Source organism: Microcaecilia unicolor, chromosome 4, assembly GCF_901765095.1.
Source record: "Microcaecilia unicolor chromosome 4, aMicUni1.1, whole genome shotgun sequence".
Lineage (NCBI taxonomy): Eukaryota > Metazoa > Chordata > Amphibia > Gymnophiona > Siphonopidae > Microcaecilia > Microcaecilia unicolor.
In genome coordinates, this window is record NC_044034.1 from 271,000,384 (window position 1) to 271,014,102 (window position 13,719).

Here is a 13,719-nt window from a genome sequence, read left to right on the forward strand (position 1 = left end):
ATTAGTGCTGGTTAATGTCACTTTTTGGTACTTATCTCCAATTAAGTGCAATTTATGCCAATTAACTAATTATGCTACACACATAATTGTCCCTGTTCTATAACTGGGCGTGCAACTTGAAGCCTAACTTTAGGTGCCATTTATAGAATCTAGAGGTATATGCTAAATTAAGGCATTTAACTATTTGATATAGATTTCAAGTTAAGCATAGATTCACATCATTCACAGAGAATCCCCCATATGCTTTTCAGTTTGCATTCTTTCAGGAATAGCAGGAATACCACACCTCTCTACTTAGGAATAGCAGGCATACCCCTGACACTTGGATACAATGCGAGATTCAAAAGAGGAAGGAAGAATAAAAGAATCAATGTTATTATCATCATGTGTAAAAGAACTCCGAGAGAGACCAAGAACTGGATTTATTAAGCTTCCCCACCCACACTGACAAGAGACCGAAAGCAGGCTTTGATGCCTTGCCTAAGTTTTTCAGTGTCAGGAAGTTTAAAGATTGTCCCCCGAGATGCTCAAAGTTCTCATAAGCTACTATAGTGCAAAACATTCAAAGTGTTCATAGGAAAAAAACAAATAGAGAACATGGCAATATGACATTGGTACTCTTAAGCTTCACAACAAAGCAGAAGGGAAGAAAACACATACTATTAGCAGTGTTTGCAATAAAAAGGTTCGAACCCACTACTACTTCATTACAGGAGCTGAAATTTCAAATTAAGAAATAAAGCATCCCATATGAACCTCTGAGTGTGAGCCTCGACCCAGTTCACTGGCCCATGGAAAACCGGAATTTACTATTTTAAGCTGCAGTTCCACTTTCACTTAAGTATGCCATAAGCATATGAACTACAGGGGTAATTCTCAAAAGGTTGCCTAAAGTTACGTACACGGATAATGCACCTTAAGTGCCAATACTATGACAGCAATTTGATTCAGAATAGCATATGTGAAGCTAGCACCAATTTACATGTGAACTAAAGTATGATATATAATCAAATTCATAATTGGAGGATTTGTGGATTTTGAAGCTATACATTTTGCAGGACTCAAAGTTTGATGAGAATTATGGGTTCCATTTCAAAGATAGTATTTGAGTAGTGGCAAGAGAAAACAGGTGGTTGTGCCAGTGATAACAGAAGCATAGATGGGATTTAAAACAAACAAAATTAAATAAAAAGGCAACCACAGCATAATGAATTAACATTTAATGAATTTTAAATTTCTCAAAAAACACGTTTGGTCACTTTGTTTTCCCAAATACTTTGACAGAGTCAATATATTTGACCTGAACAGGCAATGTAAGAGCTGTGTGTGAATACAGGCTTGGGAAAATATATGCATATATATTTTCGAGATGTTTGCCCTCAGGTTTTGTTGAGTGTCACCAGTTACACAAGTCTAATGAGGTGGTTTCTCTCGAGTTGGAAAGGTAGATTGGTGTCTAATGGCATTAAGACAATTCTTGGAATTCGTACTCACTGCATTTGTAATACATCTATGATGATTTTTGCATCATATTAGCAAGCTTTTTTCTTGCAACTAACCCTCTGCTGAATGAATGCAGGAGCGTTTTCATCTTAGCAAATGTTACTTCTGGACCAATGATGGGTGGGGTGTGGGTGGGGTGGAGGAGAAAAGCTGGACCAATGGTGGGAGAAAAAAAGAGAAAACCTGGATAGAGTGACATGGGGACGAGGACCCACGGTAACCACAGAGATGGGGATAGAGCCTGTGGGGATGGGAACACAGCCGGGAACACAGCATGTGGGGACAGGGACAAACTTTGTCCCCGTGTCATTCTCTACTTTGAAGGCCGTTAATGAATTGGTCAGTTATTTATGTTCGAGTGATGCAGGCTATGATGTTTTCATTTTTTGGAAAAACAAACGTGCTGGCCACAACTGCATGGGAGATCCTTACATTCCTGCTATCAGATCTTCTAAGAAGACATTTTCTATTGCAGGAAGGACTGTGGAAGACAGGACAGCTAGACTGAATCCTGAGATTATTGACTCATTATTCATCCACAGATTAAAAAATCATAACAGTGCTTCACAGGACATATTTCTCCCCCACTAAGGCATACGGAATGGGTTGTATTTTGTACCTCTGGACATTTTAACAGGGTGGATTAGGGTTCCTTGAGGTAGTGGAAGTCAGCTATTTTTGGAATTAGAAAGGTAGAGGGTGGTGATGAGGGGGGGGGGGGGGTTATTATAGTTGTTTGTTATTATTGTTTTCTATTTGTGATTTATAAACAACAGCTGCACAGAATATTGTTCCTTTTTATATATTTTTTAATTTAAATATAAAATTGTGTTTGAGGCTTCCTCAGATGAGGACAGAGCCTGCAGGGACAGAGACAGAACCCATGGGGACGGGGACAAACTTTGTCCCTGTGTCATTCTCTAAACCTGGATCAGTGGTTGGGGGGGAGAGAACTGGACCAATGTGTGGGAGAAATATTAGACCACTGGTTTGGGGGGGGGGGGAAGAAGAAATGCTGAGTAGGAAGAAGAGGAAAGAGACAGTGGGATTCTAGATATGAAGTGGGAAGATGCTATTGGAGGAGATAAGTAGAATGGGAGGAGGGGTGAGGAGATGTCAACTATGAGGAGGAATAGAGAAAAAAGGAGACGCTATATCACTGGCCAAAAAGAAGAGAAGCTGCACTGTTGGGGGAGATGGGAAGAGAGGGAAGATGTTGGGCTACAAGAGTATGGAGGGTGGAGAGGAAAGACGAGATGCTAAGCTACAAAGGTGGGGGGGGGGGCAGGGAAATGCTGAACAACATGTGGGAAAGGCCACAAGTTGTCAAGGAGATGAGAGTGGCGAGTAAAGAGGATAAAAAGGTGATAATATGGGGGGGGGGGGGGGGGTAACAGAAGGGAATAGAATAGGGGAGGAATGCGATCGGAAATGGGAGAGCTAGGGCCTGAGAGGAGACGGAAAGTTGATAGGAATGTGAAAAGTAAAAAGGAGGAGTTGAATTGGAGGGTGAGAAAAAGGGTGAAATTTGAATGAACAGAAAGGCAGGAAAGGAAGGGAGGAAAGAGCTAAAAGGGAAAGAGCAATATGTCAAAGACATATGTAAGGGAACAGAAGAAGACAGGAGGAGCGAGGAAAAAGGACATATAAAGAAAATTGGCAGAAGACAGACAGGAAAGCAGAAGAAATTCACTGGGACTGGCATGATTGGAAAAATAAAATATCCAGACAACAAACGTAAGAGAAAAGTGCTTTTATTCTGAATTTATGAACTAGAATATATTAGTTTTGGGAAATATGCATCGCAGATATCTTTGTATTGTGTTCAATACAAGTGTTGAATGCCGAGTTTTGACTTCTTGGGGGGTTACCAATTCAATTTTTGTTTTCATATTTCTACTTCTAATGTTGATCAGGGTCTGTCACTGTGTTTTCCCTGTCACCGAGATGTGGTATGTTATTTGCATGTAGTGTGTGTAGATATCTATAGAAACCCCACTTGTTCTGTTTGACCAGTAGGTGTATTGGTGTTCTATGACCCAGTTTACTATTTGTAGTGCTGCCTATTCATAGATAGGGTTGTTGCTATTTGAATCTTAGGAATTAGTGCTACTTTGCATGTCAGGTTTGTTACGTGTATGGTGAGCTTGAATTTTTTTTTCAGGTTTTGTATTTCATAGTGTGCTGGTTGGTGTTGCTCAGATGACATGAGAATCAGATTATTTTTTTGATTGATGACTTCCAAGGAGAAATGTCGCACCTGTTGTTGGGAAGAGGTCAAACCAAAAGTCTTTGGAAATTTAAGCATTCCTGTGCCCCAACTCAGCTACTCTGCCCTTCAGGGCACTACTCCATGCCACCCAGCTGCCAACAATTTCTGAGAACATTATGGTATCAAATGTGTAAAGAAAGGAACTAATTAGTCCAAGATTTTGTTGATAAGGTTGCAAATGTGTATTACTGTGGGTGCTATTCCTTAATAAAATTTAAAAAATTAAATATATGAACTTTCCTACTCTATGTACATACCAGCTTCCTTTTAATCCACAAATGAAGTATTGTGTATGTAGGAGTAAGTTCACTTCTGGCTCTGGCCTCACCCCCAGTTCCACTTCCATATAATGTTAGACTTCTATGCATGGAATGTCAAAACAGCATCTTCTAAACTGTGGATACCCCTCAGTATTTTTTTTTTGTTTCATTTAGAAATTAGTATAAATTGTTCAATGCAACAGCTATTGCAAATACATGAGAATTTAGAATACCGCAACTATAGAAAATCCATTTATGAATGGCAGATGCACACTCTGCAATCTTTTCACTTGGTTCATGGATTTTGCTTGCTGATGCTATTCATTTATCACGCATTGCCTCGAAGGAGATGCATCGTCACTAATCAGACTTAAGGTATCATAATGGCCTTAAATGAATGCACCAACCATCTAAGATAACAACACAGGTGCTGTGTAAAAATCACGAGGGGCTACAACTGGGGATTGTCTCCACAGAAGACATCACCCTATTAGTGCAACTATTTCTAAATGTCTAAACATTTGGTATGCACATACACGGACAGTGGGCCATTTAGTGTGGCAGAATAGGCCAGATGCTACTCAAAAGCCTGCAAAATGTTCAGTTGTTTGCCACACACAGTATTGTTTCATCACCTGAGTGCGTCTTCCCATCACCGTTAAGCTACAAGCTCAGACTATAAAATACATCAGATTTTGAGATCTATTTGCAAAGCTCTTGTCCCCATTTACTGAAAGACTCGGCAAAAACACTGAAGAGGTACGAGAGGTCACAGCAATAATGCTACAAATGACCAAGTCCATTTTGTTGTGCATAGATACATGGAGTGTGGCAGACAAAATGTTAACCTTTGACAAATTCACAGAACAATGTGATTATGCTAAAAGTAGAGCAATGGCTGTGTAATGATGTCTTGCCTATGCCCCCCCCCCCCCCCCAAATAACATATGGTTCAATGCTTGGGTGGGTGGTGGACAAAGTAAGACACTAGCAGAGAGGTACTGCTTAGAGCCTGCCTGCTATGGATGCACGCTGTCTGCTAAGGGTACGTGTCATATGCATGGGAGTGAGAAAGTGCAGATGTACACACTGGGGAGTCTGAATTACACAACTGCAGTAGCAGATAAATCCACTGGACACACTGCACAGCTGTAACAGATGCATGGGATCATGACAGATGCTCTGTGTTCTTGCCTTGGTACGTGGTAGTTATCAGTTGGTAGACAGCGCATTGCTGCTGTATGTGCATGTAGCAGTGTAGGTGGCAGATTAAGTGTAGCAATAAACCAGTCTTCTATGTAAGAAATGCAGAATCTTGAGACAAGTAAAACAGCAGCACAGGGGCTCTGTGCCATGACTGCTATAAGGTGTGCTGGACCTTGATCCTTAAGTGGTAGTGAAGAAAAAGAGGTAATGACTGTTGGTCAAGCAAAAGTCAGGCCAAATGTTGACTGTGGAAGTCTTGCTACACAGGCAAAACCAGGCTATTGAGAGGAAGCATGGAGTCTCTGCCGACTGCTCATGATGTATGTTTTGCCTCAGTTGGACTCAGGCTCTGGCGGTTAACCACAAGACTCGGGTAACATCAGTCAGTGGCATAGTATGCTGCATGCCTAGAGGGCCCAGGCTTGATGTATTCAATACAGTATGCTATTCATAGCCTTAGCCTGGCTATCAGTGTATGTGCAGTAGTTACAGCTCAGTACAGGCTCAATAGCTGGCTATCAAATTTGCCATGCCAGACTCATAGTTCTGGATCCAGGGTGAAAACCAGCTACAGTATTAAGCACCACACTCTGTTCAGCTTCCGAGCATGAGAAGGTAGGAGAACTACAATGGCATTCAACTATAGAACCACATTTAGCACAAGAGCATAGGTTGTACACCGCCTAAATAATAAATAGGGACAAATACACATGTGCATTACAATAGCTAGAGAGTCTATAACCCCTTGAACTTTTTCATAGTTTGTCATAATTGTACCTGAAACTTGCATACATTTAAATTTTCCTCACTTATGAATATATACTCCACTCTTTCAGGAGGAAAGATTTTATTAGGAACAAAATAACAAAAAAAGCCACAAATTGGATAACTCATACCCCACAGTCATAAGAACATAAGAATAGCCATACTGGGTCAGACCAATGGTCCATGTAGCCCAGTATCCTGTTTCAAACAGTAGCCAATCCAGGCCACAAGTACCTTGCAGAAACCCAAATAGTTGCAACATTCCACAGTCTATACCTGGTGTAAGCACCTTTAGCAGCTATAACAGCTGTAAGTATCCTGGGTGGTCGCCACCAACTTTACACACCTAGATTTTTGTCAGCCTTAGACCATTCTGCATGCAAAAACATTCCAGCACTTAAGAACCTTGGGAAGAACTGATGGACAGTAAATCAAAGCCATCTCACAGATTTTCAATTACATTGAGGTTGGGGCTCGGAGAAGACCATTCAAGGATCTTTACTTTCTTTGTTCCTTCTCCACACCACTGCAGATTTTGCTATATACATCATATCTTTGCAATGCTGAAGATCAAATTTACATTCTAAAGAAAAGCAACATATTTTACTGAGGAATCTTTTTCTCCAATCCCATCCTCTAAGGACAAGTGACCCAGTTGCTGCTACTGGCCATATCACACTATGATGTTATTTCTCAGCACCATGCTTCATAATACTCTTTGGATGTCATCATATATTGAATATGCACCAACTGTAATCCTCTGCATTCAAGCCAAAATGTTTTACTTGAGTTTTTTTTTTTTTTTTTAAGACCACAACTTTTTACCACATGGCTACAGTAGTTGCTATCTGTTCCTTTACATACTTAAAAGAGTCAGTGTGAGCTTTCTTAACTAATAGCTTCTGTCTTAGTATATCACCACACAAGACAGATTTGTGGAATGCTTGGGATGTCACAAATACCAATCTACATAATTATGAAAAAGTGGAAGGTGTGTGGTATCCAAAGATCCTTTCTAGCTGGCTGATCAACCAAGAGCCCAGTGTAACCTTGGAAACATCTAGGGGCTTGTCAAATGCTCACTGACCTGTCTTGAGAATATAAGCCCCTAGATCTTTCCAAGTTTACACTGGGCTCTAGGTTGATCAGCCAGCTAGAAAGGATCTTTGGATACCACACACCTTCCACTTTTTCATAATTATGTAGATTATGCTCTAAGGAATAGTCAAGACTTTACCAATTCTTTTTAGTCGTATCCCTTTTCCCAACTCTGCCTTGGAATTTTCTGTGTGGAGACAGAAGAGATCTGGACAGCAACAGTTTCTCCAGTTGTTATGAGTAGAGAAGAAAGGTAAAGCCTTTGAGCTGCAGTAGATGACTTACTGAAGAGACTGCAGTGACAGTGATTACTGGCTTTGCTGTCTGTACCCATTCTGGTAAGACCATCAGAAATAACAGAGGAAAGATGGTCAGTGGTGGCTTCAATGCCTAAGCTCTGTATGTTATTTCAGACTATTGTGAAATCTCAAGTTGTGGAAACTAACCTTGTGCTTTGACCCAAAGTAGATACTATAGTATAGAACAAGAATCAAAGACTTAAGGAAGTAGAAGCAGCCTTGGTATTGGATAAAACTGTGGGTCATAGCAGGCTGGAAAATATGAAATATGCAACTACATATTTAAATAATTAGAATCACCAAAGGACCCATTCTATAGCTATTTGAAGGAAAATTTGAAATTACCAGAAGGTACTTTATCACCTTTGAATAGTATTTATGATGTCCCAGCAGACAGGGGAGAAAACTGGCATGACCTCAATTAACTGTGGATGTTATTGGTTTACTGGAAGTATCAGGAGACTTTGTTACTAGAAGATCTACGTTAGTGGCATCTTTCATTGTTAGTGGAGGAGTAGCTTAGTGGTTATTGAAGTGGACTTTGATCCTGGGGAACTGAGTTCGATTCCCATTGTAGCTCCTTGTGACTCTGAGCAAGTCACTTAACCCTCCATTGCCCCTGGTACAAAATAAGTACCTGAATATATGTAAACCGCTTTGAATGTAGTTGCAAAAACCTCAGAAAGGTGGTATATCAAGTCTCATTTCCCTTTACACAAGATAAAATTCAGTCAGCTACTTAGGTTTCACTGTCAGAATTTAGAATTTATTTGGCTCTAAATTACACATTTTTCCCATTCTAGGTCTATTATAAGTTTTTATGGTTTAATTATATATGTTAATTTTGTAAGTTGCTTTCGTTAAAGTGGGATATAAATGTAAAAAAATAGACAGACCCAGGATAAGAGGAAGCAGTTTCTTGCTATGAAGCAGAAGGCCTTTGGCCTGAGGGCAAAGTTTTTTCTTCATTATCCATGTTAATTCATGATCTGAGAGAAGCATCTTTTATATATTTTTTTAAACCTCATAGTTACAAGCATTTATCCAGAGTCATACATCTAATACTTTGGGTACTGGGGTAGTTACCTAAAGTTGAAGGATAGGATAGGAAACAGAGAGTGGGGTTAAATGGGCAGTATTCACAATGGAGAAGGGTTGTTAGTGGGGTTCCTCAGGGGTCTGTGTCTAGGACCGCTGCTTTTTAATATATTTATAAATGATTTAGAGATGGGAGTAACTAGCGAGGTAATTAAATTTGCTGATGACACAAAGTTATTCAAAGTTGTTAAATCACAACAGGATTGTGAAAAACTACAGAAGGACCTTATGAGACTGGGAGACTGGGCGGCTAAATGGCAGATGACGTTTAATGTGAGCAAGTGCAAGGTGATGCATGTGGGAAAAAAGAACCTGAATTATAGCTACGTCATGCAAGGCTCCACGTTAGGAGTTACGGACCAAGAAAGGGATCTGGGTGTCGTCGATAATACACTGAAACCTTCTGCTCAGTGTGCTGCTACGGCTAGGAAAGCAAATAGAATGTTGGGTATTATTAGGAAAGGTATGGAAAACAGGTGTGAGGATGTTATAATGCCATTGTATCGCTCCATGGTGCGACCGCACCTTGAGTATTGTGTTCAGTTCTGGTCGCCGCATCTCAAGAAAGATACAGTAGAATTGGAAATGGTGCAGCGAAGGGCGACTAAAATGATAGCGGGGATGGGACGACTTCCCTATGAAGAAAGACTAAGGAGGCTAGGGCTTTTCAGCTTGGAGAAGAGATGGCTGAGGGGAGACATGATAGAGGTATATAAAATAACGAGTGGAATGGAATAGGTGGATGTGAAGCGTCTGTTCACGCTTTCCAAAAATATTACGACTAGGGGGCATGCGATGAAACTACAGTGTAGTAAATTTAAAACAAATCGGAGAAAATATTTCTTCACCCAACGCGTAATGAAACTCTGGAATTCGTTGCTGGAGAACGTGGTAAAGGCGGTTAGCTTAGCAGAGTTTAAAAAGGGGTTAGACGATTTCCTAAAGAACAAGTCCATAAACCACTACTAAATGGACTTGGGAAAAATCCACAATTCCAGGAATAACATGTATAGAATGTTTGTACGTTTGGGAAGCTCGCCAGGTGCCCTTGGCCTGGATTGGCCGCTGTCGTGGACAGGATGCTGGGCTCGATGGACCCTTGGTCTTTTCCCAGTGTGGCATTACTTATGTACTTATGATACATCAATAATTTGTTTGGGATTTGGAAGTTTTTTCCTTGTTAAAAGTTATTACTTTTTGGTGCCAACTCAGACCTTGGAATTCCCCTTCATTGTGGTCTATATTTCCTTTCATCTTGTTACCTGAAGGAGATAAATAAAAAAAAGAAAAAAAAAAAAAGAGAAAATTATGCTTAAGAATTTCTCTAGCTGGGAAATTTCTGTATTGAGATGTATTATCTTGAGTCTGTAGTTAAAAGACATATAAAAAAATAGCTACAGCGAATTCCGAGTCTAAACGACCCCACAAAGCACAAAAGGGTACTTCACCACCTCAGGATAGAGAATGAAGATGTTGCCCAATTACAAAGTACAAAATTCTCAATTGCAGAGAGTGAAAAGTTGAAAACGGAGCACTTTGGGGAGCGGTAATTTACTCTCAGGGAGTGGGGAGAGGGCTCCAAACCAAAGACGTGTCAGAATTGTAATTGGTGAAACACTCCCTTTTGTATCTTATGATATAATTATAGATGATCAGAGGAGAGTGGTGTGGGGACAAGGCAGAAAGTTGATGAACTTCAGCTAACCATATTTAATTTAATCTTTATACTCCTGTAGGCTTCAAATATGTGATTAAAATGGCACTTCCGTAGTTTCTGTTCTCGTTTGTCCAATTTCCATTTCACGTATTGAGATCGTAGTTTAAAAGATAGGATACAATCCTATTTGGAAATATCAAAGAGCAAATATCAGCTTAATACAATTGCAGATGACCAAGGAACTGGGTGGAGTAGGTCCCCCAAATTTACTATTATGTTAGAAGGCAGTGGTGATGAGGACACTGAAGGATCATCATTATAGGGAATGCCAGAAACATTAGGCTGTATTAGAAAGAGCTGATCTTGCTCCCTGTTCCATATCTGAATTTGAGAAATAGGGCAAAGAACCAGTACTTCTAGGGGACACCCTCTACTGGAGCCCTCGAGGAAGATACAGGAAGACTTTAAACAGCAGCAAGGGGTGAGGAAAATTACATCTGTGGAGTCAACTGAGAGATTACATGTCTCTCTCATCAGATTATTTTAGGCCACACTGTGTTCAACAGGAGATGGGATTAGAATATTGCATAGACCTCTTCACCCAGGAAAAATATCCCTAGAACAATTGTAGGAACTTGTCCATCAAAAAGTTTTGCTTTACCAATGAGGGATTTATTGTGGAGTACTGAGGCCAAAATGCATTTGCACAGAACAGAGACTAAGAGATAGCCTTATTTAAAGAAAATTTGCACCACAAATGGTTACAACTTTACAGGTATCTATGTGATTTATACATCTCCAAAATAACTTCACATGTTCAAGATAAGGAATTAGAGGGTCTTTTACTAAGATGCGCTTACACTTTTAGCGCGCACTAAAAACGTAAGCATGCCTTAGTAAAAGACCCCCTTAAAGCGTACTGGTACTCTCATCTCTGCTATGCTGTGAACAATTACAAACAATTGTAATATATATGTTATTTCATAAGTTGCACTGGACCCCAGAAATCCAATACTTTAGCATTTAACTTTCAAAAAGGCAGACTTTGATAAAATGAGAAAGGTTAAAAAAAAAGAAAAGAAAAGAAAAACAGCAACAAAGGTCAAAAATTAATATCAGGTGTGAATGCTGTTCAAAATCATCATCCTGGAAATCCAGACCAGATATATTCCATGCATTAAAAAAGTAGGAAGAAAGGCCAAACAACAGCTGGCACTGTTAAAAAGTGAGGTGAAGGAAGCTATTAGAGCTAAAAGAAAATCCTTCAGAGAGTGGAAGAAGGATCTGACTGAAAATAATATGAAACAGTATAAGGAATGGCAACAAACTGCTGAAGGAAGGCAGAGACAGACCTTGAAAAGAAGATTACGTTGGAGGCAAAAGACACACAGTAAAAACTTTTTTTTTTTTTTTAGGTATATTAGAAGTAAGAAGCTAGCAAAAAAAATTGGTTCAACCGCTAGATAGTCAAGAAGTAGAAGAGAGATTAAATAAATTCTCTGCTTCGATCTTCACCAAGGAAGATGCGGGAGATATACCAATACCATTGGTATTCAATGCTGACGAGTCGGAGAAACAGAAGCCTGGAAGTTGTAATGGGGCAATTTGACAAATTGAAGAGTAGCAAATCACCTGGACTGGATGGTATCCATCCCAGATTACTGATGGAATTGAAAAACAAACTTGCAGAGCTACTCTTAGTAACATGTAGTTTATCTTTAAAATCAAGCACGGTACCAGGAGATTAGAAGGTGGCCAATGTAGCACCAATTTTTCAAAAAGGGTTCCAGAGGTGCTCCGGGAAATTATAGACCGGGGAGCCCAACGTTGGTGCCAGGCAATATGGTAGAGACTATTATAAAGAACAAAATTACAGAGCATATACATAAGCATGGACTAACGAAACAAAGCCAACATGGATTTAGTTAGGGGAAATCTTGCCTCACCAATCTACTTCATTTCTTTGAAGTGGTGAAATAAACATATGGATAAAGGTGAACCAGTTGATACTGTGTATCTGGATTTTCAAAAGGCATTTGACAAAATATCTCATGAAAGACTCCTGAGGAAATCAGAACGTCAAGAGATAGGAGGTAATATTTATTCTATTGTGGATTAAAAACTGGTTAAAAGATAGAGAGTAGGGTTAAATGGTCAGTATTCTCAATGGAAGACAGATAGTGGGGCACCCCAGGGGTCTGTGCTGGGACTGTTGCTTTTTAACATATTTATAAATGATACAGAGATGGGAATAACTAGTGAGGTAATCACATTTGCTGATGACACAAAGTTAAAGTTAAGTCACAAGAGGATTATGAAAAATTGCAAGAGGACATTACGAGACTGGGAAGATAATGTTTAACGTGAGCAAGTGCAAGGTGATGCATGTGAGAAAGAGGAACCAAACTACAGCTATGTGATGCAAAGTTCCAAATTAGGAGTCACCGCCATGGAAAAGGATCTAGGTGTCGATACATTACTACTACTACTTACTACTACTTAACATTGAAACTTTCTGCTCAGTGTACAGTCGTGGCTAAGAAAGCAAATAGAATATTAGGTATTATTAGGAAAGGAATGTATAATGCCTTCGTATTGCTCCATGGTGCGATTGCACCTCAAATATTGTGTGCAATTCTGGTCATCTAAAAAAAAGAAAAAGATATAGTGGTGTTAGAAAAGGTACAGAGAACAGCAACGAAATGGGATGACTTCCTTATGAGGAAATGCTAAAACGGTTAGGGTTCTTCAGCTTGGAGAAGAGTCGGCTGAGGGGAGATATAACGGAAAATACTGGAGTGGAACTGTTAGACATGAATTGCTTTTTTACACTTTCCAAAAATACTAGAAGGCAAGAAATGAAGCTACAAAGTATTAAATTTAAAACAAATCAGAGAAAATATTTCATCACTTAATGTGTAATTAAAATCTGGAATTCATTGCCAGAGAATGTGGTAAAAGCATTTAGTTTAGCAGAGCTTAAAAAAGGTTTGGATAATTTCCTAAAAGAAGAGTCCATAAGCCATTATGCAGCATAAAATCTGTTTTACTGTTCTGGGATTTTGCCAGGTACTTGTGACTTGGATTGGCCACTGTTGGAAACAGAATACTGGGCTTGATGGACTTTCCTGAATTTTCTTTTACTGAGGCCATCTATAGATATTATTCTTAATAGGAAGGGTGTCGAAATAGGTCAGCTGATATCTACACTATGGTAGCTGTGGTTAGAGTATGGAAGAATGCTGAAGGATCAACTATGAGATACGAGACGATCACCTCTGGCCAGAAAGAACACCACAAAAATTTGAGTCTCATTGGACATGTGTTTCTTGGTCAACCTTGAATTGGTGCTTATAGAAGAAATCTCCCTGTTGGAAGCTGTGACATGAATACCAGCCTTCATAAGAGCACCTATAGTTATGATAGCAATAATATGGTATAATTACAATTATATTCCCCTAAGGCAATGTTTAGCTAATGGGAATTGGGGAGAGGGGGGGGGGGGGGGTAGTTTGAGCAAAAACCATTAAAGAAACAAACAGCAAAACATCTAGTTTAATA

General features: G+C 39.6%; 1 protein-coding gene across 10 annotated transcripts in view; it reads right to left on the minus strand.

Moving 5' to 3' along the window:
• Window positions 1-13,719, minus strand: part of NAXD (NAD(P)HX dehydratase) — an 81,269-nt gene that overhangs the window by 30,832 nt on the left and 36,718 nt on the right. The window contains exon 1 of one of the 10 annotated variants that reach the window (XM_030201560.1): window positions 9,696-9,736. The exons of 8 other annotated variants lie outside the window; for them this stretch is intronic. Coding sequence is in view for 1 of the 2 variants with exons in the window: in XM_030201556.1 (XP_030057416.1) it covers window positions 6,467-6,494 (28 nt within the window). In the remaining variant the exon portion in view is untranslated. Of the gene's footprint in view, window positions 1-6,466; window positions 7,075-9,695; window positions 9,737-13,719 lie in introns of those variants that run through there. One more of the 10 variants, XM_030201556.1, reaches the window with a different exon arrangement.